Source organism: Salvelinus fontinalis, chromosome 25, assembly GCF_029448725.1.
Source record: "Salvelinus fontinalis isolate EN_2023a chromosome 25, ASM2944872v1, whole genome shotgun sequence".
Taxonomy (NCBI): Eukaryota; Metazoa; Chordata; class Actinopteri; order Salmoniformes; family Salmonidae; genus Salvelinus; species Salvelinus fontinalis.
The window spans coordinates 27,028,045-27,055,407 of NC_074689.1; the positions used below are offsets into that span (position 1 = coordinate 27,028,045).

The window sequence follows — 27,363 nt, forward strand, 5'->3', positions numbered from 1 at the left end:
AGATAGAGAGACAGAGAGAGAGAGAGAGAGAGAGAGAGAGAGAGAGAAATAGGGCTAAATCGCATGTTTTTTTTGTGGTTGTTGGAATATGCCAAGGCAACCTCTTTTGGAATTATTCTGTAAATCTTACACACAGACACACACAAATACACACACACACACACACACACACGCACACACACACACACACACACACACACACACACACACACACACACACACACACACACACACACACACACACACACACACACACACACACACACACACACACACACACACACACACACACACACAACACAACACATCTGGTCCATATTTGAGTTACTGTGTGAGTATCGCCTTTCTCTCAGTGGAGAATTTCCTGGTACTTCTAATGGTTTCAATACATGCTACAACGTCTATCAGAAGCCATTGTGAACATTCATGCTGAATCAAATACGTGATTGAATATGATCCCTTATTGATGTCAGCTGTTAAATCCACTTCAATCAGTGTAGATGAAGGGGAGGAGACAGGTCGAAGAAGGATTTTTAAGCCTTGAGACAATTGAGAAATGGATTGTGAATGGGTGCCATTCTGAGTGTGAATGAGCAAGACAAAAGATTTAAGAACCGAGTATGGTTCACCACACTCCAGTCATACTCCATGTGCCAATCACACCGGTTTGTGGCAAGAACTGTAGTGCTGCTGGGTTTTTCCATAATCAATAGTTTCCCGTGTGTATCAAGAATGGTCCACCACCCAAAGGACATCCAGCCAACTTGACACAACTGTGGGAAGCATTGGAGTCAACATGGGCCAGCATCCTTGTGGAACACTTTCGACACCTTATAGAGTTCAAGCCCCAACGAATTGAGGCTGTTCCGAGAGCATAAGTGTGTGTGTGTGTGTGTGTGTGTGTCTGTGTCTGTGTCTGTGTGTGTGTGTGTGTGTGTGTGGGGGGGGGGGGGGGGGGTGTTGGTATACTCAGGGTATAATCTACACTCCTAGAAAAAAGGGTTCCACGCGGGTTCTTCAACTGTCCCCATAGAATAACCCTTTTTGGTTCCATGTAGAAACCTCAAAACGGTTCTAATTGGAACCAAAAGCGTTTTAACTGGAACCAACAAGGGTTCTTCAAAGGGTTCTCCTATGTGGACAGTCAAATAACCCTTTTAGACTCTAGATAGCACCTTTTTTTCTAACAGAGTACATGAATAGGTTCATTGATGTCTTTTCCACAACAGTATCTCATTGTAATGTACATACCATGTTGCCACTCCAACTTATTTCCATATCTATATATCGATAAAAGAAATGATAACCAGCAAGTGTTTATGATGTAACGTGTCCGCTGTTTGATGTGTGGAGCCTTTGAAAAGTGTGTAGTGCTACCCTCTCTTTCTCATACATACAGCCTGTTATGGAAGAGAACCACAATGGATGGGGATTGCCTTTGGCTACGGTGTATGTAGGGGAGTGTGAACGTTACCCTGCAGCCATGTTGGGTTGGAATAATACATCTCAAATGTCTAATCTAAAACAAACTATAATTGGATGCTCAAGACCATTCACTGAAAACCTCTTTATTGGCGTGCAATTGCGGCAAATGCAATGTTAATACACCACAGATTTGACATTTGACTTTAATTTTTAGCCCCAGTGTTTTACAGGAAGTTCAATCCAATGTTAGACGTATACCTGAAGTTTGGCTCTAAGTGGATCAACCTGCGGACACCGCCATATGTGAGCACAATATTTCATTCATAACATAATTAAATGAGGGTGTCACACTTTCTACGTGACAGAGATAGCTGAGTGTCCCTACTAGGACAGTGTCCATATCAGGATAGCATCACGTTTCTATGGAAGTTGTGTCTGAGTCACAAGGTGTTGGTGTCAGAAGTGGGATCATTAATCCTTATAGAGAGATGGAAGTGGCTCTTTGGGAGTTTACAGGAGTGTTCCCCTGCTCAGTGTCAGGCTCCTAACAGCTGCACAGTTAGTGGCTGACACACGCCTAGGGAGCTCTCTCTCACACGTTTTGAGCTAGTGTCAGCATCTCACTGCCTGTCTGGGTTTGTGTTAAATGGAAGGTGCCAATTTGTCAGCTGAATTTGATACCTTGCTTAGAGTTATGGATCCATAGTTAGGAATATTACACGTACTTGTTTGTTTTGATGAAAACAAGATGTTGGCAGGTTTGGATCTGCCATGAACTGAGTGGGCTTCTCTGCTTCCTGGTTAGATGTTGTTACACGTTTGAAGGTAAGACCCAGGTGCAGACAACGTTGAAGTAACAAAGGTTTATTAATTTGAACACTGGCAGGCAAAGGTACAGGATGGCAGGCAGGCTTAGGGTCAAGTCAGGCAGAGGACGGTAATCTAGAGTAGTGGGGCAAAGGTACCAGATGGCAGGCAGGGTTAGGGTCAGGGTCAAGGCAGGCAGAAAGGACAAAATTAGAAAACAGGAAAGTAGACAAGGCAGGAGCAAGGGGAAAAACAGGAGACAAAGGACTGTGAGACATGGGTTTAATTCTAGACACAGGAAATGTAGGAAGTATACGGAGGGTACTGGGCACCAGAGGAAGAACAGCAAAGGGGTGGTCGCCCTGGTCGCCCAACTGCAGGATGGCACGAAGAGGGGGGCGAGCCAGGGGAGACGAACAATTATCTTTAAGACCCAGCAGAGTACTCAATCCAACGAATGAGCTAGGTCTCTTGAAGGGAGTGACCGGCAGTACCGCAATACAGACAACTCTGGGTGTCAAGTCTGTGTACATGTTTGGCTGGAGACAGCCTAGCCCTGCCGAGCTGCATCGGCTCGGGAAGAGGTGAATCGGCAGTCTCCGGAGGCTCTTGGAGGGACTCGGGTAAGCTCGGATCCTCTCAGGGACGTAGATGCCGGGGACTTCTGGAGTTCATCAGCTGCAGGGTGGGATCCTTGAGTGAGCGATTGGGATCACAATAGGACCTATTCTCCCTCCTACGTTCCCATAGCCGACCATCGATCCGGATGGTTAAAGCGATGAGTGAGTCGAGATCCGGCGGTAGTTCCTGGGCTGCCAGCTCATCCTTTATCTCCTCCGATAATCCGTGCAGGAATGTGTCGAACCGTGCTTCCGGGTTCCAGGTACCCTCCGCTGCTAGCGTGCATAACTCCATCGCATAGTCTGCCACAGTGAGGGAATCCTCCCGAAGCAACTTCCAGGCAGCCTCTCTCCCAGACCACGGAGCCTCTAACTTCTCACCTCCGCCACGAATCCTCCAGACTGAAGCATATGGCCGACTGTTGTTCCCAAACGGCAGTAGCCCAAGCGAGGGCCCTCCCGGACATCAGCGTGATGAGGTAAACTATCTTAAAGCGGTCTGAGGGAAAGAGGAAGGTTGCAGCTCCATGACGAGGGAACGCTTAGCGAGAAACGCCCGACAAGTGCCTGACTCTCCATCGATGTGCTCCAGGGGAGGTAAGCAGGGTTCCCGGGAAACCGGGGTGACGGCACTGCTACCAGCCGGGTTACTGAGGGGCCGAGAGGTTACCGCCGTGGTAGGCTGCCTAGTAGACAACCCACGGACTTGCTCCCATAATGTGTCGAATGCTTGTTCGTGATGTTCAGCCACGACCTGGAACCATTCCATCAGGCCATGAAGCAACTCCTCGTGCCTTCCAATGACAGCTCCTTGGGAGGCGATGGAGTTGCGCAGCTGGTCCGAGTCTGCTGGGTCAGTCATGGCCAGTTCATACAATCACGTTTGAAAGTAAGACCCAGGTGGAGACAATGTCGAAGTAACAAAAATGTATTAATTCGAACACTGGCAGGCAAAGGTACAGGATGGCAGGCAGGCTCAGCGTCAGGTCAGGCAGGGGTTGGTAATCTAGAGTAGTGGGGCAAAGGTACCGGACGGCAGGCAGGCTCAGGGTCATGGTCAGGGCAGGCAGAGGTCAGTAATCCAGAGTTGAGGGCAAAGGTACAGGACGGCAGGCAGGGTCAGGGTCAGGGCAGGTACAAAAGACAAAACTGGGAAAACAAGAAAATAGACAAGGCAGGAGCAAGGGGGGAAAACTCTGTTCGTTTTGAGGAACAAAACGAACAGGCAACAGACAAACAGAAAACACAGGTATAAATGCACAGGGGATAATGGGGAAGATGGGCGACACCTGGAGGAGGGTGGAGACGATCACAAAGACAGGTGAAACAGATCAGGGCGTGACAGTTGTACTAATCGACTGAACCAGCTAAAGCATTTCCATTCAGGGGTTTGTTCTTGTTCACTTCCCACTGCTTTATCATACTTTTTCCCTGCAAGACATCCAGACACCTCTGCTCTGCATCGTCCCCTAATCACTCCTATCAACATCTCTAAGCAACCCGTCCAATCAGCCATCAAACCAGACAGTCGGCCAATCATCACTAGTTGATGAGCTCTGTTTTATCCATCACATTTGACTTTAGAGATCACCATGTGTTTAGGTTGGCCCAAACATGACGGATGGCCACCGGCCTGCCAAAAATATCACTGGGATATTACTGGCCCTGGTCAGCGGGGAAACCTGTAATACAGTACTGTATTAGGATTAATGGAGGTGGATTACTGCAGGCCTGGCCTATTAGGATGGGACCAGACAGGTTAAGCTATGTGAACTGGAAACCCTATAACTGGGCCGTGAGGTCTCCACTCGGTCAATTACAAGTATCAAATGTTACCCTACAGTCGGTGGAGTATTGCGCGATGAATAGTTAGTTGCAATTTTTTTTTTAGCTCTGTCATGCATCGAATATGATTAGGTAAAATGCATTGTGTTTTTAAAGTATGGCCTTACTAATGACGTGAGACCAGTTATGAAATTGTTGCAATACAAATGTTTATTTGTCCTAATAAAGTTAACATTTGTCTCATAGTCTTATTACTCTTTCATCACGAGGAAAATCTGAACCATAACTAGGAAGTAGTTACACTACTACTATTTGACTTGACAGACCCTCTAATGTTGTGGTAACTATTCAATCTGAATTCTGCACTGGACCTCAGTATCCGAGAAGAAACCTTAGAGGATCATTTCTCTCTCTTTCAGGTCACACAGGGCGCCTGCTTAAGTCCCTATGCTTCACCGGTATGGCTTTCCTGCTGCTACACATCATCTACCAGGTTACCATCAACAGTCTGCTAGCAGGAGACAGCATAGAACCCAACTTCAACTGTGAGTACCAATCTTACTACACTCCCATTAAAGTGTGATGTCATTTCTACCTCATTTACAGACACGAACACGTGCAGGAATGTACACTGAAGAAAAATATAAACGCAATATGTAAAGTGTTGGTCCCATGTTTCATGAGCTGAACTAAAATATCCCAGATATTTTTCACCTTGTGCTGGGGACAATAAAAGGGTTGAAGTCTGTAGAGGGAGCATCCACCCCAGTGAGTGGGACATGGGCCGGCTGGGGCTGCAGGGTGGGGTTGAGCGGAGGTTACAGCCCAGTCCACGCCTAGATCAGGTTACCCACTGGCCCGACACCAGGGTTTTCAGACCAGAACCTGAGACCTGGTCTGCGCCGCGGCCCAACACAGGCCCCGCTGTTGCTGCTGCTGCAAACCACTGGCACAAATCTCTCCGAGTAGCAATATAAGCCACAACATCTGCACTCAAGATGGGGATAAACATCATGAAAATAAAACACTCCCTCACTCCCATGCTGCCCTGACAGAAGTGCATTCAAACCCCCACCGAAAATTCAGAGCGAAGGTGGTCTGTCTCAAGTGTAGAGTACAATCATAAAATGTTTTAAATGAATTGCGGGGTCTTCAAGTTGCGTAAGAACCTTTGAAACGCCTGTCTGACCCTAGTGTTAGCATGCACGGTGTTACGTCAAAAGACTTAACGAAAACAATCGATCAAAGATTCACCAAGTTTTGAAAAACCAAGTGGAACTTTGTGTGCTATGTATAAATAGTTTTTTGGGGTAAAAAGTTGGAATTATGTATCACCTGTAAACCTCCGTCTAGACAGGACAACGCTGTTATATTGTAAACAGCTGAGTTAACAGACTTTTTTCTCTCAAATACCCCGGGACAATTCCAGAATACTGATGAAAATAGGCTGCCAAACATAATACAGTGGAAAGTTACGGCAATGCTGAAGTCAGTTACAGTCAGAATGCAATGAACAGATAATATAAGCAGAAATAATAGTGTTCACTATAGACGGTGCTCTCGGGTAAATAATAATGTCCACTATCGACGGTGCTCTCGGGTAAATAATAGTGTTCACTATAGATGGTGCTCTCGGGTAAATATTAGTGTTCACTATAGACGGGGCTCTCGGGTAAATAATAGTGTTCACTATAGACGGGGCTCTCGGGTAAATAATAGTGTTCACTATAGACGGTGCTCTCGGGTAAATAATAGTGTTCACTATAGACGGGGCTCTCGGGTAAATAATAGTGTTCACTATAGACGGTGCTCGTGGGTAAATAATAATGTTCACTATAGACGGTGCTCTCGGGTAAATAATAATGTTCACTATAGACGGTGCTCTTGGGTAAATAATAGTGTTCACTATAGACGGTGCTCTCGGGTAAATAATAGTGTTCACTATAGACGGTGCTCTCGGGTAAATAATAGTGTTCACTATAGGCGGTGCTCTCGGGTAAATAATAGTGTTCACTATAGACAGTGCTCTTGGGTAAATAGTAGTGTTCACTATAGATGGTGCTCTTGGGTAAATAATAGTGTTCACTTTAGACGGTGCTCTTGGGTAAATACTAGTGTTCACTTTAGACGGTGCTCTTGGCTAAATAATTGAGGACACTATAGTTACAATCCATGGCTGCAAAGCTACTTGACTAGTTAGCTATAGCAACACTGTAAGCTAGCTTGACGTACTAGAAAGAAATGTAAACATGTTGAGAAAAAAGTAACTAAAAGAAACGTGTTTTATTATCTTCTGAATCAATTTTGTTATCCTGTCTTGATTATAAAAGTTCTATTTTGCTATCTCACAAAATTAAAGAGATCTCTTTGACAAGACATTTAGTCAGTGAATCAGGCCTTCACCATGGTAGTCAGACACTCTTTCTGCCAGACATGTCTTCAAACTACCGTAAAACCCCCTAAGTAGGCCCTAACCTAAGGACATTTTTGAGGGGCTAAATGCTACGCCCTTAAACAATAAGGTAGGTAACGGAACATTAGGTAACGGAACATTATTCCTTAAGGTAAACCCTTAAGGTGTTTTATGCAACCGGGCCTTGGCACTTCCCTTCCATCCCCTATGTACTGGGCTCGGTTCCATTAAACATCTTAAGTTAATTTCCACCTTATCTTTTTACTTAAAGTGTCCTTAACTTTAAGTCAGTTGCACAAAACATTTTAAGGCTAATTTCCCCCTTAAAATAAGTGAAAAAGCTAAGGGTGCCCATGAGGTCCCTTAAGTGCTTCCTTCAGTATGAATATCAATGTAAACAACATTTGTGGAAATGAATTTTGCTTTCCTCTGCCCTGGTTTCAAAAGGAAAACATCCACCAGCTTGCTAGCTAGGTAGGTAAATAGTGTGCACAATCCATGGCTACAAAGCTAGCTGGCTAGCTAGCTACCTACTCAGTAAGTTACCTTGATGTGCTAGAAACTAATAGAAACAAGTTGAGAGAAAAGTAACTAAAATAAATGTTTTGTTTTACTATCTTCTGAATAATTTGTTTCCTGTCTTCAATATATGAGTTCTATTTTGCGATCTTCCAAAAGTTCATTAAGTGAATCAGGTTGTCTCTATGGTAACCAGATACTCTTTCTGTCTAACATGTCTTAAAACTACTGTAAAACCACAAATAGAACAATGACATTATGCCCTTACCTACAGAAATGTTCGAGTGGCTTTATGTATCGCCCTTAAATAATTCCCTTAGGTAAGGGACAATTATTCCTGAAGGTAAACCCTTAAGATGTTTTGTGCAACCGGGCCCTTCTCTTCCATTCCTTATGTAGTGGCCCTTCTCTTCCATTCCTTATGTACTGGCCCTTCTCTTCCATTCCTTATGTAGTGGCCCTTCTCTTCCATCCCTTATGTAGTGGCCCTTCTCTTCCATTCCTTATGTACTGGCCCTTCTCTTCCATTCCTTATGTAGTGGCCCTTCTCTTCCATTCCTTATGTAGTGGCCCTTCTCTTCCATCCCTTATGTAGTGGCCCTTCTCTTCCATTCCTTATGTAGTGGCCCTTCTCTTCCTTCCCTTATGTACTGGCCCTTCCATCCCTTGTGTACTGGCCTTTCCTTCCCTTGTGTACTGGCCCTTCCTTCCCTTATCTACTGGCCCTTCCTTCCCTTGTGTACTGGCCTTTCCTTCCCTTATGTACTGGCCTTTCCTTCCCTTATGTACTGGCCCTTCCTTCCCTTGTGTACTGGCCCTTCCTTCCCTTATCTACTGGCCCTTCCTTCCCTTGTGTACTGGCCTTTCCTTCCCTTATGTACTGGCCCTTCCTTCCCTTATCTACTGGCCCTTCCTTCCCTTGTGTACTGGCCTTTCCTTCCCTTATGTACTGGCCTTTCCTTCCCTTGTGTACTGGCCCTTCCTTCCCTTGTGTACTGGCCTTTCCTTCCCTTATGTACTGGCCCTTCCTTCCCTTATCTACTGGCCCTTCCTTCCCTTGTGTACTGGCCTTTCCATCCCTTATGTACTGGCCCTTCCTTCCCTTGTGTACTGGCCTTTCCTTCCCTTATGTACTGGCCCTTCCTTCCCTTATCTACTGGCCCTTCCTTCCCTTGTGTACTGGCCTTTCCTTCCCTTATGTACTGGCCTTTCCATCCCTTGTGTACTGGCCTTTCCTTCCCTTATGTACTGGCCCTTCCATCCTTTATGTACTGGCCCTTCCATCTCTTATGTACTGGCCCTTCCATCTCTTATGTACTGGCCCTTCCATCCTTTATGTACTGGCCTTTCCATCCCTTATCTACTGGCCCTTCCTTCCCTTGTGTACTGGCCCTTCCATCCTTTATGTACTGGCCTTTCCATCCCTTATCTACTGGCCCTTCCTTCCCTTGTGTACTGGCCCTTCCATCCTTTATGTACTGGCCTTTCCATCCCTTATCTACTGGCCCTTCCATCCCTTATGTACTGGCCCTTCCATCCCTTATGTACTGGCCCTTCCTTCCTTTATGTACTGGCCCTTCCATCCCTTATGTACTGGCCTTTCCTTCCCCAACTAGTTCTCACAGTCTCACGTCAGTATTAGACGCTTATCCATGTTTCTTAAACATCAAATTAACTCTAAATGTTTAATGTTAGGGTTACATTTATGCATTATCTCAGAAATCCTAAGGTTAGACATTAACTCAGAATGGTTAAGGTTTGGGATAGGCTTAAAAGAAAAAACTCAAAAACACCTTTCCATTGCTGGACTTGCAACCTTTGTAGTCAGAGACAAATGCTTACATCCATCCACCTTTCCCGTCAACTATGACCTAGCAAAACCAAAACCAACTTGAAGGTAACAGTGCTCACTGTTGCCCCTAGTTGCCGGTTTCCACGTCAAATACTGACTTGTATCACGGATGACCTGGCTGTCCATCCCTTATGTACTGTTCCTTCCAACACAGAACATGACTGAATCCCTATATGATTGGATGATTTGGATTCCATCTGGATTCCTGTCAGCTTACATTTCTCTTCTTCTTTTACTTAGAGCTAATGTACATGACCACATTGGTCCTCCGTGACAGGCCGGGTGTTGTACTATGGTTGGCGTTGTAAGATGGACACCTGGGGTAGTGAACGCGAGTCTCTACGCCCCCAGACGTGGCGGCTGTCTCCCAGGGTCCTCAGCATGGCTCACAAAGGTCAAAGTTTGGGGCCCCAGCGGAACCAATGGGAACCCAGCAGAGCACGGTGTGCTGGTGGTCGGACCAGGCACACGTCAGACAGATGTGGGGGGTTGTATGTGTGTCACTCGGCATGCCTCACTACATCTGTCTACCCCTGTTCCAGATCACCCTTTTATACTCTTCTTTCACTCTCTGTCATCCCCCTTTCCTGTCATTCCTGTTGATGTCTCATTCCTCCATGCTAGTGTTCTTTCTCACGTAGGCTACCTCCTCAAAATGCTCTCCTGAAACCCCTCCTCAATCTAGTTCCTTCAGTTCCTTTGCGTTGTGACACGTTGTCGCCAAATGTGTAAAGGTTAAGCTCGAGCATAGCTCCTGTCTCCTCTCTACTATACAGTGGTGTGAAGAGCAAGTTATTCTCTACCTCAGTGGTTCCCAAACTGTGGGGATAGTATACTATAATATACTACTGTATAGTATATTATAACTATATTATTATTATTGTTCCCCAATGCTGGAAGGGGGGCCTGAATGAAAACGTTTCAGAACCCCTGCTCTAACTAACCTCTGTTGAATTTTGCTGTTACTCTTAGGTCATACTATTTACTCCCTGTTACAGTATACACTCAGTGTACCAAAGATTAGGAATGCCGTCCTAATATTGAGTTGAACACCTTTTTGCCCTCAGAACAGCCTCAATTCGTCAGGGCATGGACTCTACAAGGTGTTGAAAGCGTTCCACAGGGATGCTGGCCCATGTTGACTCCAACGCTTCCCACAGTTGTGTCAAGTCAACTGGATGTCCTTTGGGTGGTGGACCCTTCTTGATACACACGGGAAACTGTTGGCCGTTAAAAACCCAGCAGAGTTGCAGTTCTTGACACAATCCGGTGCACCTGTCACCTACTACCATACCCCGTTCAACAGCACTTCAGTCTTTTGTCTTACCCATTCTCCCTCTGAATAGCACACATACACAATCCATGTCTCAATTGTCTTACAAATCTGTCTTTTGGAGGCCTCCCGAGTGGTGCAGACCTGGGTTCGATCCCAGGCTGTTTCACAACTGGCCGTCATCGGGAGTTCCTTAGGGCGGCGCACAATTGGCCCAGCGTCATTAGGGGAGCGTCGTTAGGGGAAGGTTTGGCTGGGGGGGGCTTTACTTGGCTCATCGTGCTCTTGTGGCGGGCCCGGTGCCTGTAGGTGGACCTTGGTCATCAATTGAATGGTGTTTCCTCTGACAGATTGGTGCGGTTGGATGTTAAGAAGTGGTTTGACAGGTCATGTTTCAGAGGATGCTTGACCTTTGCCTCCAAAGCCCATTGAGTTGCAGCGATGAGACAATATCTACTGATTAAATTGGTTTTAACTTTCACCTGGATTCGCCTGGTCAGTCTCTGTTATGGAAAGAGCAGGTGTTCTCAATGTTTTGTACACTCATTGTATATAAGGATAATATCATTGGAAACGCTCAGTACAATCCTTAAAGAAAAAACATATGACTTCAGATGTGGGAAATCACTAGATTTCACGTGAAATTTCAGATGGGAAATCATGTGAGAAAATGTGCTTTTGCAACACTTCCCAGGTGATCACATGTATTCACATATTTAGTTTCATGTTAGCACATGTTGCTTTACATGTTGTCACATGTTATCACATTAACTTCACATAAGATCAAGATCATGTGCTTTTGGAACACTTTATGTGGTTTTTCTGTAAGGGAATCCTCCACAGTAGCTGGTTAGACTCGATTTCTTAACCAGAATCATGATGATTGATATGGCCTCTAATCTGTAGCTACATTTGACCACTGTGTGAACACAACACATTTACTATTAACTCAGCTCCACTTCTAAAGTTAGACATGTTGACGGTTTCGAATTATGGTACTGGTAAACTGACTTTATATTAAGTTACAGGTTCGTTATTGTTTTTCCTCGCGCTAGTGACAGTTCTGTTTCATTTCAGGGAAATGCTGCGCTTGGCTTGGTGTGCATCTTCAGGGAGGACTTTCAGCCTGATATAACCTACAACAGACTGTAGCAGTGTGGTCACAAAGTAGTGTCCCTAAAGAACACTGTGTTCAAACAAGCTATCGATTGATACTTTGGAGTCATTATTTGGCCTTGCTGAAACGTCAGGGACAGCAACTGTGACCTGAATATCTGTTCTAGTAATAGCTTCGTTCTAATTCTACGCACACTCTTAGAACAAAGGGTTCCAAAACCATTCATCGGCTGTCCCCATAGGAAAACCCTTTTTGTTTCCACGTAGAACCATTTGGAACTGAACTGAAATGAACTGGCACCAAGTGATGTTATAGAGAACATTGCCAACATCTATTTTCTACTGTGTCTAGATAGTGATGTCTAAAACAAAAGTTTAGGTGGTTTTATCATGGGAATCAGCATTCCTACTTTTATTGTTTTCTGACTTTCTATTCATAGCAGTAGACTAGAGTCTACTATCTCAAAGTGTGTCACGGGATCTCACATCTGTTTACTGCTGACAGGAGAACCTTACAGTACAATAAACCTGATTAGTTGGGGATGTACTGCGCTGTGTTGAGTTGCAAGGGAGACAGAATCCATCAAATTCACACTTTGCTAATCTTGTACTGCGGAAAGAGGAGTTTAATTAGATCTTGTCAAAATTATTACATAATTTTGGGGGTTTTGTTTGGCTCTGCAATATGTGTTATTGCAATCCAAGTTTACCACAGTGAGTGCTTGGTTGAATTCCAGCCTAGGATTTCAATTGAGCAAACTGATGTGAACTTTCACTTCTGACAGCATTTGATGCACTGCATTATGTTGAGGATCCCTGTCAGCAGCATTCAACAGTGAGCGGTTCATTGCAGTGCACTTCGTTGACCAGCAGCTATGACATCACAGCGCTAGCTAAGGGGGAAGCCAAGCCCAAACAAGAAGCACTCCTTCACACAGGGAAGGTTATCTGATTGTCCAACAGTCAACACCATTTCCTTTGTTTTTATATTTCCTCCAGGTCCAAGTGGCCTTTGAGTATGTTATGGTGGTGTGTGTACTGTACTGTGCGGGCTTGAAGGGGGAGGGGTGGCTAGTCAACATGGCCTTAACAACAAGATACTAATAGAACTTTAGGAAAACTTCACGAGGCACACGCTCACTTATCGCCCTCGCCACTGTATCCTTACTGCATCCCGACGCGAGCTCGGTGTATTTCCTGGTCGTGCACAAAAATGACATCTCCCTGCCTCTGTCTCTGTTGGCAGGGAATAAATCTCTACTGTATAGAATATGCCGTGGAGGAGGCGTGCGGCCCTCAGAACGCAGAGTGAAGTGAAGGAGCGAGAGAGGGAGCGAAAACAAGTAGCCCTTCTGTGAAGGCAACCCTAGGTGAAGTCAGAGATGAAAGGGGAATTAAAAATTTGCCTGGATGCTATAAGAGAGTGCTGTGGCGAGCGAAAGGGTACTGCTACGTGAAGAGAGAGTGGGACTGGGACATCTGAGATAGTGTAGTCTACCGTTGAACTGCCCTTGTAATGTGAGGTAAGTCAAAAGTGCGGGTTTAGGCTCCCGAGTGGCACAGCGGTCTAAGGCACTGCATCTCAGTGCTAGAGGCGTCACTACGGACCCTGATTCGATTCCAGGCTGTATCACAACCGGCCGTGATTGGGGGTCCCATAGGGCAGCGCACAATTGTCGTCCGGGTTAGTGTTTGGCTGGGGTAGTCCGTCATTGTAAATAAGAATTTGTTCTTAAGTGGCTTTCCACTTAAGTCACAAAGTAGTGTCCCTAAAGAACACTGTGTTCAAACAAGCTATCGATTGTGTCACGCCCTGGCCTTAGTATTCTTTGTTTTCTTTATTATTTTAGTTAGGTCAGGGTGTGACATGGGGAATGTTTGTGTTTTGTTGGTTTTGGGTGTTTTTTATGGTAAAGGGGTTGTTGTATAGTATATGGGTTTGTGTGGAGTACATGTGTCTCCTGTGTCAGTATGTATGTTCGTGCCACACTGGACTGTAGCGTTTGTTTGTTTCGTTTCGTTTCGATGTCGTCTGTTTCCTGTACGTAAGTTTATGTTTAGTTATGTAAGTTTATGTTCAGGTTTCGTCAACGTCGTTTTCTTGTTTTGTAAATTTGAAAGTGTTTTGTGTTTCGTGTTGCCATCGCGTTGTAAATAAAAGGATGGCTTATTTCCCTCAAGCTGCGTTTTGGTCTGAAGATCCTTCTCTCCTCACCTCATCTGAGGATGAGGAGAGCACAAGCCGTTACAGAATCACCCACCAAACTAAGACCAAGCGGCAAGGGGAAAATAAACGGAGTAAGGGACAGAAGAAGGAGCAATGGACATGGGAGGATTTATTGGATGGAAAAGGTGTCTACACATGGGAGGAGATCCTAGCTGGTAGAGATCGCCTCCCATGGGAACAGCTGGAGGCACTGAGGAGAGCGGAGGCTACCGGAGAGAGGAACCGGAGCTATGAGGGAACGCGTCTGGCACGGAAGCCAAAAAAGCCCGTAAGTAATTCCCAAAAATTTCTTGGGGGGGGGCTAGGAGGTAGTGGGCCAAGGGCAGGTAGGAGACCTGCGCCCACTTCCCAGGCTTACCGTGGAGAGCGGGAGTACGGGCAGGCGCCGTGTTACGCAGTAGAGCGCACGGTGTCTCCTGTACGAGTGCATAGCCCAGTGCGGGTTATTCCACCTCCCCGCACTGGTAGGGCTAGATTGGGTATTGAGCCAGGTGTCATGAGGCCGGCTCAACGCGTCTGGTCTCCAGTGCGTCTCCTCGGGCCGGCATACATGGCACCTGCCTTACGCATGGTTTCCCCGGTTCGCATACATAGCCCGGTGCGGGTTATTCCACCTCCCCGCACTGGTCGGGCAACCGGGAGTATTCAACCAGGTAAGGTTGGGCAAGCTCAATGCTCAAGAGTGCCAGTACGCCTCCACGGTCCGGTATTTCCGGCACCACCTCCCCACCCCAGCCTAGTACCTACAGTGTCTACACTACGCACTAGGCTACCAGTGCGTATCCTGAGCCCTGTTCCTCCTCCACGCACTCTCCCTGTAGTGCGTGTATCTAGCCCGGTGCCTCCAGTTCCGGGCCCACGCACTAAGCTACCAGTGCGTCTCCAGAGCCCTGTACAAACTGTATCTTCTCCCCCTACTAATCCTGATGTGCTTGTCCTCAGCCCGGCGTCACCAGTGCCGGTACCACGCATCAGGGATAGAGTAGGCTTTGAGAATACAGTGTGCCCTGTCCCTGCTCCCCGCACTAGCCCTGAGATGCGTGTCCCCAGCCCGGTGCCACCAGTCCCGGCACCACGCACCAGGCCTACAGTGCGCCTCAGCCGGCAGGAGTCTGCCGTCTGCACAGCGATGACTGAACTGCCCGTCTGCCAAGCGCCATCTGAGCCATCCGTCTCCCCAGCGCCATCTGAGCCATCCGTCTCCCCAGCGCCATCTGAGCCATCCGTCTGCAATGAGCCTGCAAAGCCGCCCGTCTGCCATGAGCCCACTGAGCCGTCCGCCAGACAGGAGCCGCTAGAGCCGCCAGCCAGACAGGAGCCGCTAGAGCCGTCCGTCAGACAGGATCTGCCAGAGCCGCCAACCAGACAGGATCTGCCAGAGCCGCCAACCAGACAGGATCTGCCAGAGCCGCCAACCAGACAGGAGCAGCCAGATCAGTCAGCCAGCCATGAGCAGCCAGATCCGTCAGCCAGCCATGAGCAGCCAGATCCGTCAGCTAGCCATGAGCAGCCAGATCCGTCAGCTAGCCATGAGCAGCCAGATCCGTCAGCTAGCCATGAGCAGCCAGATCCGTCAGCTAGCCATGAGCAGCCAGATCCGTCAGCTAGCCATGAGCAGCCAGATCCGTCAGCTAGCCATGAGCAGCCAGATCCGTCAGCTAGCCATGAGCAGCCAGATCCGTCAGCTAGCCATGAGCAGCCAGATCCGTCAGCTAGCCATGAGCAGCCAGATCCGTCAGCCAGCCATGAGCAGCCAGATCCGTCAGCCAGCCATGAGCAGCCAGATCAGTCAGCCAGCCATGAGCAGCCAGATCCGTCAGCCAGCCATGAGCAGCCAGATCTGTCAGCCAGCCATGGGCCGTCCCTCAGTCCGGAGCTGCAGTCCCTCAGTCCGGAGCTGCAGTCCCTCAGTCCGGAGCTGCAGTCCCTCAGTCCGGAGCTGCAGTCCCTCAGTCCGGAGCTGCCATTCCTCAGTCCGGAGCTGCCATTCCTCAGTCCGGAGCTGCCCCTTACCCTGGTGCTGCCCCTTACCCTGGTACTGCCCCTTACCCTGGTACTGCCCCTGACCCTGGTACTGCCCCTTACCCTGGTACTGGCCCTTAGTCCGGAGCTGTCCCTTAGTCCGGAACTGCCCCTTAATGCAATGGGGTTAATGTGGAGAGGGGTCATTTTGAAGAAGCTAAGGAGGTGGTTAGGGACTGTGGTGACGTGGGGACCACGACCAGAGCCGGAGCCGCCACCGTGGATGGAAGCCCACCCAGACCCTCCCCTAGACTGTGTAATGGTGCGCCCGGAGTTCGCACCTTAAGGGGGGGGGTTATGTCACGCCCTGGCCTTAGTATTCTTTGTTTTCTTTATTATTTTAGTTAGGTCAGGGTGTGACATGGGGAATGTTTGTGTTTTGTTGGTTTTGGGTGTTTTTTATGGTAAAGGGGTTGTTGTATAGTATATGGGTTTGTGTGGAGTACATGTGTCTCCTGTGTCAGTATGTATGTTCGTGCCACACTGGACTGTAGCGTTTGTTTGTTTCGTTTCGTTTCGTTTCGATGTCGTCTGTTTCCTGTACGTAAGTTTATGTTTAGTTATGTAAGTTTATGTTCAGGTTTCGTCAACGTCGTTTTCTTGTTTTGTAAATTTGAAAGTGTTTTGTGTTTCGTGTTGCCATCGCGTTGTAAATAAAAGGATGGCTTATTTCCCTCAAGCTGCGTTTTGGTCTGAAGATCCTTCTCTCCTCACCTCATCTGAGGATGAGGAGAACACAAGCCGTTACAGATTGATACTTAAATAAAGGTTAAATACATTTTAAAATTTTAAATAAAAAAAGTTTTTAATTTCTTATTTCTAGTAGACCTATACCAAAATGTTCCTTGAGAAAAGCCACAGATAAAATGTGGTGTCGGTTAAATTGATATTAAGAAGTGAATATTTGAAACACTCCAGAAACCTACTTTTTGTATGTGCATCTTACTTTGTAAACTTTACTAGTCAAAATTACTAGTCGAAATAGTAATAGAGATTTACCCTTGGAGTGTAGTAGGCAGTGTGTGTATGAGCTCCGTTGAGCTTGTCAGGTGAAAAAGTCTTGTTGCTGGTGTCCTATCACCACATTCAAGAGCTGCCAGCAAAAATAACAAAACGTACAAAAGGTGACTCCTGTTTTTGTCATTAATAGCTCTGAGTGTCCTGCTATAAGAATCATCTTCCCCAGGATGTGCAGCCCAATTCACACAACAACAAAAAATCCATCACACCATGGGATGCAGGCAGCACGGACCAAGGAGAGGATGGGGTCCTGACAACTTTCAGTTTCCACTAGCTACGTTATTGGTCAGAATTAATGTAAACAAAATGTCAAACAAAATAATAACGTTGTAGACGTGTCCCACAGTAGGCTGTGTGGAGGTGGGAGGTGAAAAGCATCTGTGCCAGAGCTTCAGTCGTATCTTCTCCGTCTGGATTGCAACCCTTGTCCCGACTAATAACAGTGAAGAATAGTGAAATCTTGCAAAAAGATCTTGTTTCAAATCATCGACTTAGCGGCCTTGCCTTGAGTGGGCCCCTCGATTTGGCCCTTTACTGACTTGGCCTAACCCCGGATGTGTGCTTGGTCAGTCAGCGAGGGAGCTGCAGCCATGTTTACCAGGTGTACGTCCGTCCGTTGGTCTGTCCGTCTGTTTCCAATTGAATAGGAGAAGTAGAGGTTAAGATGAGGTCATCATTAAGAGACTTCCATGAAGGAACAGGTCTTTATGTCTTATGTCCTCCTCTATCGCCATAACTACACAAAAACTCAACGTCTGTAAGCCCAACCAAAAACGCAATTAGCTCTCAGTACTGTAGTTTAACAATCCACAGAGGACCTCGGTCTTTGATATTCCCCCCAAAAATTACATGACTGCAATTGAATCCCAGAATGCACATAACTGAAAGAATTTCCCTGTTTTCTTTAAAGGAATTTCTATGGTAGTTTGCAGGTTTTTACAAGATGTCTCAACCACAATTTGTTTACATGGTCGAAGCATTGTACAGGCTTGTAGGAGTCTGGTTTGGTAGATCTCGCATGTTTTTCAGAAAGACTTTTGGGGTGTTTTAGGCCTTGTTTTCCCCGAACAGCCATCATCTGTAGAATAACCCATTTTCAGCCATATGAAAACATTGTGTTCTGCAGCACAGACAGCCTCTAAAATGTCTCACTCTCAGCAGAAGGAAACCACGGTTGTTTTTCTGCTGGGGGAGCTGAGGGATTGTTTTTAGACTGTCTTCACCACAGGTGTTTCTGAATTGCTCATTGTTGTTTTGGAAAAACTAACTGTTACAAGCTGTTTCGAATGAACACCACAAATAGAAACTCAAAGAAAACTATTTGAGGGTTCTTTTGTTCTTCCTCGTGTCCTTCCTACCTTCCTAACAGCTTGCTCTCTCTCCTTTTTATGTGCTGTTTGTATGGACACACTGGAGGCCTCACTCTCGCCGTTTTATTGGCTGCCTCCTTTGAGTTATGACCTAATGCCCAGGTGATTTCCACCATTCCTGTGACCATGACATCATAGAGTGATAAAGAGAGAAAGACTAAGGGAAGTAGCAGTAAATCTGCATTAAATTCACTATGTGCAGTAATCAGTGTTAGGCTAACCCATGTATGTAGCATTATCTAGGCAGGGGCGTTGTATCCGTGTTGACAGACACATGTTATAATTAGGACTTCTGAGGCTTCGTTGATCCACCAGACTGCTTGTGTCTAAGTGAAGTGCTTCTCTCCCAGTGATATCCAGATCAGTGCATCACACTATAGCCTAGATGTGGGTTCTTGTCGACGGGCTGCGGTGTCGACTGGTCTAATTGGCACCCTACGGGTTGAGCTACCGCATTTGAATGTGTACATATCAAAGCACTGTCCTTAGAAAAACAAGGTCAGCGATCAAAGAGGAAACATGATGAGATAAAACAATGGTCATGAATGGTGATTCATGTATTTCATGACTTAAGTGGTAGACACGTCATTATAATACGAAAATGAACAGGAAACAACTTAAATAAAGGTTAAATAAAAAATTAATTCAAATCTTTAAAAAATCGAATCAGAAACAAAACAAAACAAAATAAAACAAGAAATACAAACAGCGCATCGACATGAAACAGGAACAATGACGACTGGGGAAGAAACCAAAGGGAGTGACCTATAAAGTGCAGGTAATCAAGGAGGTGATGGAGTCCAGGTGAGTGTCATTATGCGCTTAACGCTGGTGACAGGTGTGCGCAATAACGAGCAGCCTGGTGACCTAGAGGCCGGAGAGGGAGCCCATGTGACAGTGCCGAATACAACAGGTGTACACTTTACATTGAAATTCTTGCTTAGGAGCCCTTCCTAATGATGCAGAGTAAAAATGTAAAAATATTTTTTTTTTAAAGTGACACGAGAAGAATAAAATACACAAGAATGGAGCTATATACAGTTAACACTGTAGATCACTGTGCAGGGGTACAGTATATACAGGAAGTATGTCCATGGGTACAGTATATACAGGAAGTACCATTACCAGATCACTGTGCAGGTGTACAGTATATACAGGAAGTATGTCCATGGGTACAGTATATACAAGAAGTACCATTACCAGATCACTGTGCAGGGGTACAGTATATACAGGAAGTATGTCCATGGGTACAGTATATACAGGAAGTACCATTACCAGATCACTGTGCAGGGGTACAGTATATACAGGAAGTATGTCCATGGGTACAGTATATACAAGAAGTACCATTACCAGATCACTGTGCAGGGGTACAGTATATACAGGAAGTATGTCCATGGGTACAGTATATACAGGAAGTACCATTACCAGATCACTGTGCAGGGGTACAGTATATACAGGAAGTATGTCCATGGGTACAGTATATACAGGAAGTACCATTACCAGATCACTGTGCAGGGGTACAGTATATACAGGAAGTATGTCCAGGGGTACAGTATATACAGGAAGTACCATTACCAGATCACTGTGCAGGGGTACAGTATATACAGGAAGTATGTCCATGGGTACAGTATATACAGGAAGTACCAGTACCAGATCACTGTGCAGGGGTATAGTATATACAGGAAGTATGTCCATGGGTGCAGTATATACAGGAAGTACCATTACCAGATCACTGTGCAGGGGTACAGTATATACAGGAAGTATGTCCATGGGTGCAGTATATACAGGAAGTACCATTACCAGATCACTGTGCAGGGGTACAGTATATACAGGAAGTATGTCCAGGGGTACAGTATATACAGGAAGTACCAGTACCAGATCACTGTCCAGGGGTACAGTATATACAGGAAGTATGTCCAGGGGACATACCCCTGGACAGTGATCTGGTACTGGTACTTCCTGTATATACTGTACCCCTGGACAGTGATCTGGTACTGGTACTTCCTGTATATACTTTACCCCTGGGCAGTGGTCTGGTACTGGTACTCCCTGTATATACTGTACCCCCGGACAGTGATCTAAAATCAAATCAAATGTATTTCTATAGCCCTTCTTACATCAGCTGATATCTCAAAGTGCTGTACAGAAACCCACTCAAGTGACGCACCCCTCCTAGGGAACAGCAAGCAATGCAGGTGTAGAAGCACGGTCGCTAGGAAAAATTCCCTAGAAAGGCCAGAACCTGGGAAGAAACCTAGAGAGGAACCAGGCTATGAGGGGTGGCCAGTCCTCTTCTGGCTGTGCCGGGTGGAGATTATAACAGAACATGGCCAAGATGTTCAAATGTTCATAGATGACCAGCAGGGTCAAATAATAATAATCACATTGGTTGTCGAGGGTGCAACAAGTCAGCACCTCAGGAGTAAATGTCAGTTGGCTTTTCATAGCCGATCATTCAGAGTATCTCTACCATTCCTGTTGTCTCTAGAGAGTTGAAAACAGCAGGATTGGGACCGGTAGCAGGTCCGGTGAACAGGTCAGGGTTCCATTGCCGCAGGCAGAACAGTTGAAACTGGAGCAGCAGCACAGCCAGGTGGACTGGGGACAGCAAGGAGTCATCAGGCCAGGTAGTCCTGAGGCATGGTCCTAGGGTTCAGGTCCTCCGAGAGAGAGAAAGAAAGAAAGAAAGAGAGAGAGAGAGAGAGAGAGAGAGAGAGAGAGAGAGAAAGAAAGAGAGAAAGAGAGAGAGAATTAGAGAGAGCATACTTAAAATCACACAGGACACCGGATAAGACAGGAAAAATACTCCAGATATAACAAACTGACCCTAGCCCCCCGACACATAAACTACTGCAGCATAAATACTGGAGGCTGAGACAGGAGGGGTCGGGAGACACTGTGGCTCTATCCAACAATACAGGGCCAAACAGGCAGGATATAACCCCACCCACTTTGCCAAAGCACAGCCCCCACACCACTAGAGGGGTATCTTCAACCACCAACTTACCATCCTGAGATCTCCGCCACGGCACAACACAAGGGGGGGGGGGGGGGGGGCAACCCAGACAGGAAGATCACATCAGTGACTCAACCCACTCAAGTGACGCACCCCTCCTAGGCACGGCATGGAAGAGCACCAGTAAGCCAGTGACTCAGCCCCTGTAATAGGGTTAGAGGCAGAGAATCCCAGTGGAGAGAGGGGAACCGGCAAGGCAAAGACAGCAAGGGCGGTTCGTTGCTTCAGTGCCTTTCCATTCACCTTCACACTCCTGGGCCAGACTACACTCAATCATAGGACCTACTGAAGAGATGAGTCTTCCATAAAGACTTAAAGGTTGAGACCGAGTCTGCGTCTCTCACATGGGTAGGCAGACCATTCCATAAAATGGGGCTCTGTAGGAGAAAGCCCTGGCTCCAGCTGCTTGCTTAGAAATTCTAGGGACAGTTAGGAGGCCTACGTCTTGTGACCGTAGCGTATGTGTAGGTATGTACGGCAGGACCAAATCGGGAAGATAGGTAGGAGCAAGCCCATGTAATGCTTTGTAGGTTAGCAGTAAAACCTTGAAAAATCTGTCAAATCCGGTACTGGTAGTCCCTGTATATACTGTACCCCCGGACAGTGATCTGGTACTGGTACTTCCGGTATATACTGTACCCGTGGACAGTGATATGGTACTGGTACTCCCTGTATATACTGTACCCCTGGACAGTGATCTGGTACTGGTACTTCCTGTATATACTGTACCCCCGGACAGTGGTCTGGTACTGGTACTTCCTGTATATACTGTACCCTTGGACAGTGATCTGGTACTGGTACTTCCTATATATACTGTACCGATGGACAGTGGTCTGGTACTGGTACTTCCTGTATATACTGTACCCCTGGACAGTGGTCTGGTACTGGTACTTCCTGTATATACTGTACCCCTGGACAGTGGTCTGGTACTGGTACTTCCTGTATATACTGTACCCTTGGACAGCCCTGGACGTTATTACACCACTGCGTTATTACGTGCCACCACATTATTGCGCTCATTGATTCCCTGAGCCACTGCACCCATTAGCAGGGAGCTGCTAAACAGCTGTTGTAGTCACAACTAAGCTCCACAAAAACCTCTCTCTCTCTCTTCCCTTCTTTCTCACACGTCTCCTCTCTTTCTCTCTTTCTCTTTCTCACTTTGTCCCCACATTCTCTCTCTCTCTCTCTCTCTCTCTCTCTCTCTCCCCCCTCTTTCTCTCTCTCTCTCCCCCTCTTTCTTACTCTCTCTCCCCCACTCTTTCTCACACTTCCTCCTCTCTTTCTTTCTCTCTTTCTATTCTTCACTTTGTCCCCACTCTGACACTCTCTCTCTCGTGTAATATGTATACTGTAGCTGCTAACTAAAGATAATGCAAAATAACACCTGTTGGTTTGGAGGCCTTTGAATTACAAGGGATAGGTTAGTCTGTCATTGAAAATAACTAACTATTGTCATCCTGCAGTCTGCTCATAGTCTTTTTCCTTTTGGAGATAGAGGGACTAGAATTCTCCTTATCTTTTCCGAGACAAACATTTTTAGCCAAATTTTGAGTTTATTTTTTACCATAGCATTGTAAGTAACTTTTTAAAATCATTTTCTATTGTAAATCCTAGTTGGCCTACTCCTGTCAGCCCAGTTTTTACACTTAACAATACGCGCTTTCACTGTTGCGCTCTGCGACATTCTTCTACATGGGGTCATTTACCACTTTAATGGACAAATACATTATTCTGTCAGGCCCGAATCAATTTACTGAACCTACTATAAGCATCCAGAAATATAAACACACAAATCTAAAGCAACGCGAGGCGCCACCACTCCACACAACTCCTGTGACGGATGGAGTTTTTCAGACCTTGAAAACCTGGACTCTTTAATTCAGCTGAGTCAGAAAACCTCCATCCACCGTAGTTAGAAAACAGCTCATCAAACATGCATGACATTTTCCCATGTGCCCCGGCATAAATCTGGGTCCGTAATGTTGTATTAATGAGAGAATAAATTCACATGGATGTATGATCTTGTTATGGCCGCACTTCATCATTGGAGTACGTTGTGGTTGTAGCCTTCACTCATAGACAATGTTCAGGCTGTATTATAACCATAACATTTTGGGGTGGCGGAGAGTGAAGGAGGAAGGGGGGAGGTGCACATGATGTAAGCGAGAAACTGACGTAAACAAACGCCCCCTCCTCTTTATTGGCTTAGCCATGGGAACAATATAACGGGGAATCATTAAAGGAACCTTGCATAGTTCGCTGTCTTGCAGCCAATAGCAACACATACAGTACATTACTCGCAGTATACTTTGCCAATCGCCACAGCACAGGTGATGTATCCATCAGAGAGAAACATGTATACTGAACAAAAATATACATTATTTTAATGAGCTATAGTTCATATAAGGAAATCAGTCAATTTAAATAAATTCATTAGTCCCTAATCTATGGATTTCACATGACTGGACAGGGCACAGCCATGGGTGGGCCTGGTAGGGCACAGGCCCACCCACTTGGGAGCCAGGCCCACCCATTGGGGAGCCAGGCACAGCCAATCAGAATGAGTTTTCCCCCATTACAGACAGAAATACTCCTTAGTTTCATCAGCTGTCTGGGTGGCTGGTCTCAGACGATCCCACAGGTGAAGAAACCGGATGTGGAGGTCCTGGGCTGGCATGGTTACACATGGTCTGCGGTTTGGAGGCCAGTTAGACGTACTGCCAAATGTTCTAAAAGAACGTTGGAGACGGCTAATGGTAGAGAAATGAAAATGCAATTATCTGGCAATAAGTCTGGTGGACACTCCTGCAGTCAGCAAATCAACTGTATTGTGTGACAAAACTGCACATATTACAGTGGCCTTTTATTGTCCTCAGCAAAAGGTGCACCTGTGTAATGATCATGCTGTTTAATCAGCTTCTTGATATGCCACACCTGTCAGGTGGATGAATTATTTTGGCAAAGGAGAAATGCTCACTAACAAGGATGTAAACAAATGTGTGAACAAAATTTGAGAGAAATAAGATTTTTGTGTATATGGAACATTTCTGTGATCTTTTATTTCAGCTCATGAGACATGGGACCAACACTTTACATGTTGCGTTTTATATTTTTGTTCAGTATTCTTGCTGGTAGCTGGCATCAAAACAGCTGAGGCCAACGAGGTACATTTTGAGAATAATGACTAGAATGTTAACTAATCCCTCATAGAAATGTCTCAACTCAAATTACAAAGCGGTTAATATGTAACTACAGTACGTGTTAATACAGGGTCCCTACTACAGTTATTACTGTGTAGTTACATAAGTATAAGGGCAACTTATTGTAAGGTGTTACCGAGAAATGTATTGTTGATAAAGTTGAATGAATTCAACTTAAGTACAGAAATGACTTCCTCAGCATATAGTACAGTAACTATTGCAGTTAAATTGCTTTTTTAAACAGGACGTTTTCATCATCAGCCACCTCAGTCGAGAACATGTCTTCTCATCCGAGGAGGGCCTAGAGCCAGGCAATTAATGAGCTAACGACAGAGCTAATTAGCACTGACTCATTGATCATTGAACTACCCTCAGATCAGATGGGAGGATATGGGGTTGGGGGGCAGTGAGTTGGGAGTTCGCACTTAGCTGTAAGACAGCTGTAAATCCCAACTCTCTCACCCGGAGGGGGCCTTTCGAGTATATGGAAATGTCCCTGGAAACAAAAAGCCCATCAGCCCAAAGCCTTTCAAGAAAATAAAAAGGTAGTTTGTTTTGCCCCGCGTCATTAAATCAATGTACAGCAGAGTTGCATGTCCTAAACACACTCGGTCTGAAGTATGTTCAAACAAGAGGGAGGAGAAGGGAAGAGAGGAGAGCGAGAAGGAATCCTCTGCTAATTGCACGAGTCGTGTGAGTCACAGAGGATGACAGCTTACTGTGAGGCGGAGTGCGTTCCAAGAGGCTGTCGAGGTGCATGGCCGCCCCCGTGTGAGTGTGTGTGTGTTTGTGTGGTTCACCTTCACTAACATTTGGTTTAGACCTGTGTTACTGTCATAATGAGGGTCAGTGTACATGTGAAACCACTGGATTCAAGATTCAATTCTTCATGTATGTAATCTGTGAATCATTTGAAAAGATCTGCCACATTGGTGTCAGAAGTGTGTTTGCACCCTGGTGTGTCCATAGAAAATGTATCCAGTCCAAAATAGATAGTATACACTTTTCTCAGTGTATGCTAATGCTGCTCAGGTCTTCAACGCTCATTGCTGAATAATGGGGAGGATCTGCAGGATAACAGAAAGTGCTTCAGGAAGGCGTGCCATTTGGGCAGTCGCCATCTTGAATCCATCTCAAGAGTTGAATAATGATCCACTCTGTTGAATGAAGATTTAGACGTCTATGTTTTGTCTTTTTTGCAGGTTCAACATGGGAGAAGTCGGTGCGACAGCTGGGCTTGGAAAGGTAAGAGACCAATGCTTTTACATTTAATCAAACTAGTCTACTAATGTATATAGCACAGTTTAATTTGTATACAGTGCATTCGGATCCCTTGACTTTTTCCACATTTTGTTACGTTACAGGCACTACAGAGTGCATCTTTAACACTAAGTTTAACCCCTAACTCCTAGCGTAGCTAGGCGCAAACGCCTAGCAACCCAAAGGTTGCGTGTTCAAATCTCATCACGGACGACTTAAGCATTTTAGCTAATTAGCAACTTTGCAACTACTTACTACTTTTTAGCTACTTTGCAATTACTTAACATGTTAGCTAACCCTTCCCCTAACCTTAACGCTTTAAGCTAACCCTTCCCCTAACCTTAACCCTTTATCCTAACTCCTAACCTTAAACCCTGCCCCTAGCCTAACTAACGTTAGCCAGCTAGCTAACATTAGCGTTAACCACTTAGCCACCTAGCTATCATTAGCCACAACAAATTAGAATTTGTAATATATCATACATTTTGCTAATTTGTAGTATGCTGTATATATCTTCACGGCGCAGGGGTCTAAGGCACTGCATCTCAGTGGTTGAGGTGTCACTACAGACACCCTGGTTCAATTACGTGATTGGGAGTCCCATAGGGCAGCGCACAATTGGCCCAGCGTCGTTCGGGTTTGGTTGGTGTTGGCCGTCATTGTAAATAAGAATTTGTTCTTAACTGACTTGCCTAGTTAAATAGATAATTAAAAAAAATACAAACACTGGTCCCCTTCTCTCCAGCCATGCATGGCCACATTTAGCCCATTTACTGGCCCGGCTCTGTATAAACTTTAATGTCTCTGTATACATCCTGGGGACCCATACAAACAAAATGTGTTTCTCCGAATGTTATTGTGTGGGAAAGGGGTGAGTATCCTCCCACCCCTTACATAGGACAAGACAGTTTACTTATTCTAATGTACATCACAACAATCCATTCTAAGGCCTAGTGTCACAGTACTGAAGATGTTCAATTGAGCTCAACTGAATGATTACGTTTAAGTTTACATGCAAATACACAAGTTAAAAAACAGTGGCTGAACAAAACAGTCCAGGTTCCATTAACATCACTCTGGTGGGGCACAAAGACGAGTGTGTTTTCCCAAGTGAGTCATCCATAGCCCTGCTGCTCAGCAATGGCTCTGTCAGAATCGTGACTTTAGATATGTTTCCATTCACTTCTTTCCAGAGATTTTTTGTTGACATTTAGGAAGTTTACATTGAAAATAGATGCAATAATTGCCTGCTATGGTGGGTTTTCAGTGGATCGATAAAAACAACTGGACGTTATGACGTCACAACATGTGACGTTTATCTGTTTCACATCTCAGGTAGCCCGCAAAAGCCACTGTCTTGATACACTAGATATACAAAAGTATGTGGACACCCCTTAAAATTAGTGGATTTGGCTATTTCAGCCAAAACCATTGC

At 45.8% G+C, this 27,363-nt stretch overlaps 1 protein-coding gene across 1 annotated transcript in view; it reads left to right on the forward strand.

Annotated features, from left to right (window-relative positions):
* LOC129823055 (piezo-type mechanosensitive ion channel component 2-like) overlaps window positions 1-27,363 on the forward strand; it is a 196,054-nt gene that overhangs the window by 49,739 nt on the left and 118,952 nt on the right. The window contains exons 3-4 of the mRNA XM_055881739.1: window positions 5,057-5,182; window positions 25,871-25,913. Coding sequence (XP_055737714.1) covers window positions 5,057-5,182; window positions 25,871-25,913 — 169 coding nt within the window. The remainder of the gene's footprint in view (window positions 1-5,056; window positions 5,183-25,870; window positions 25,914-27,363) is intronic.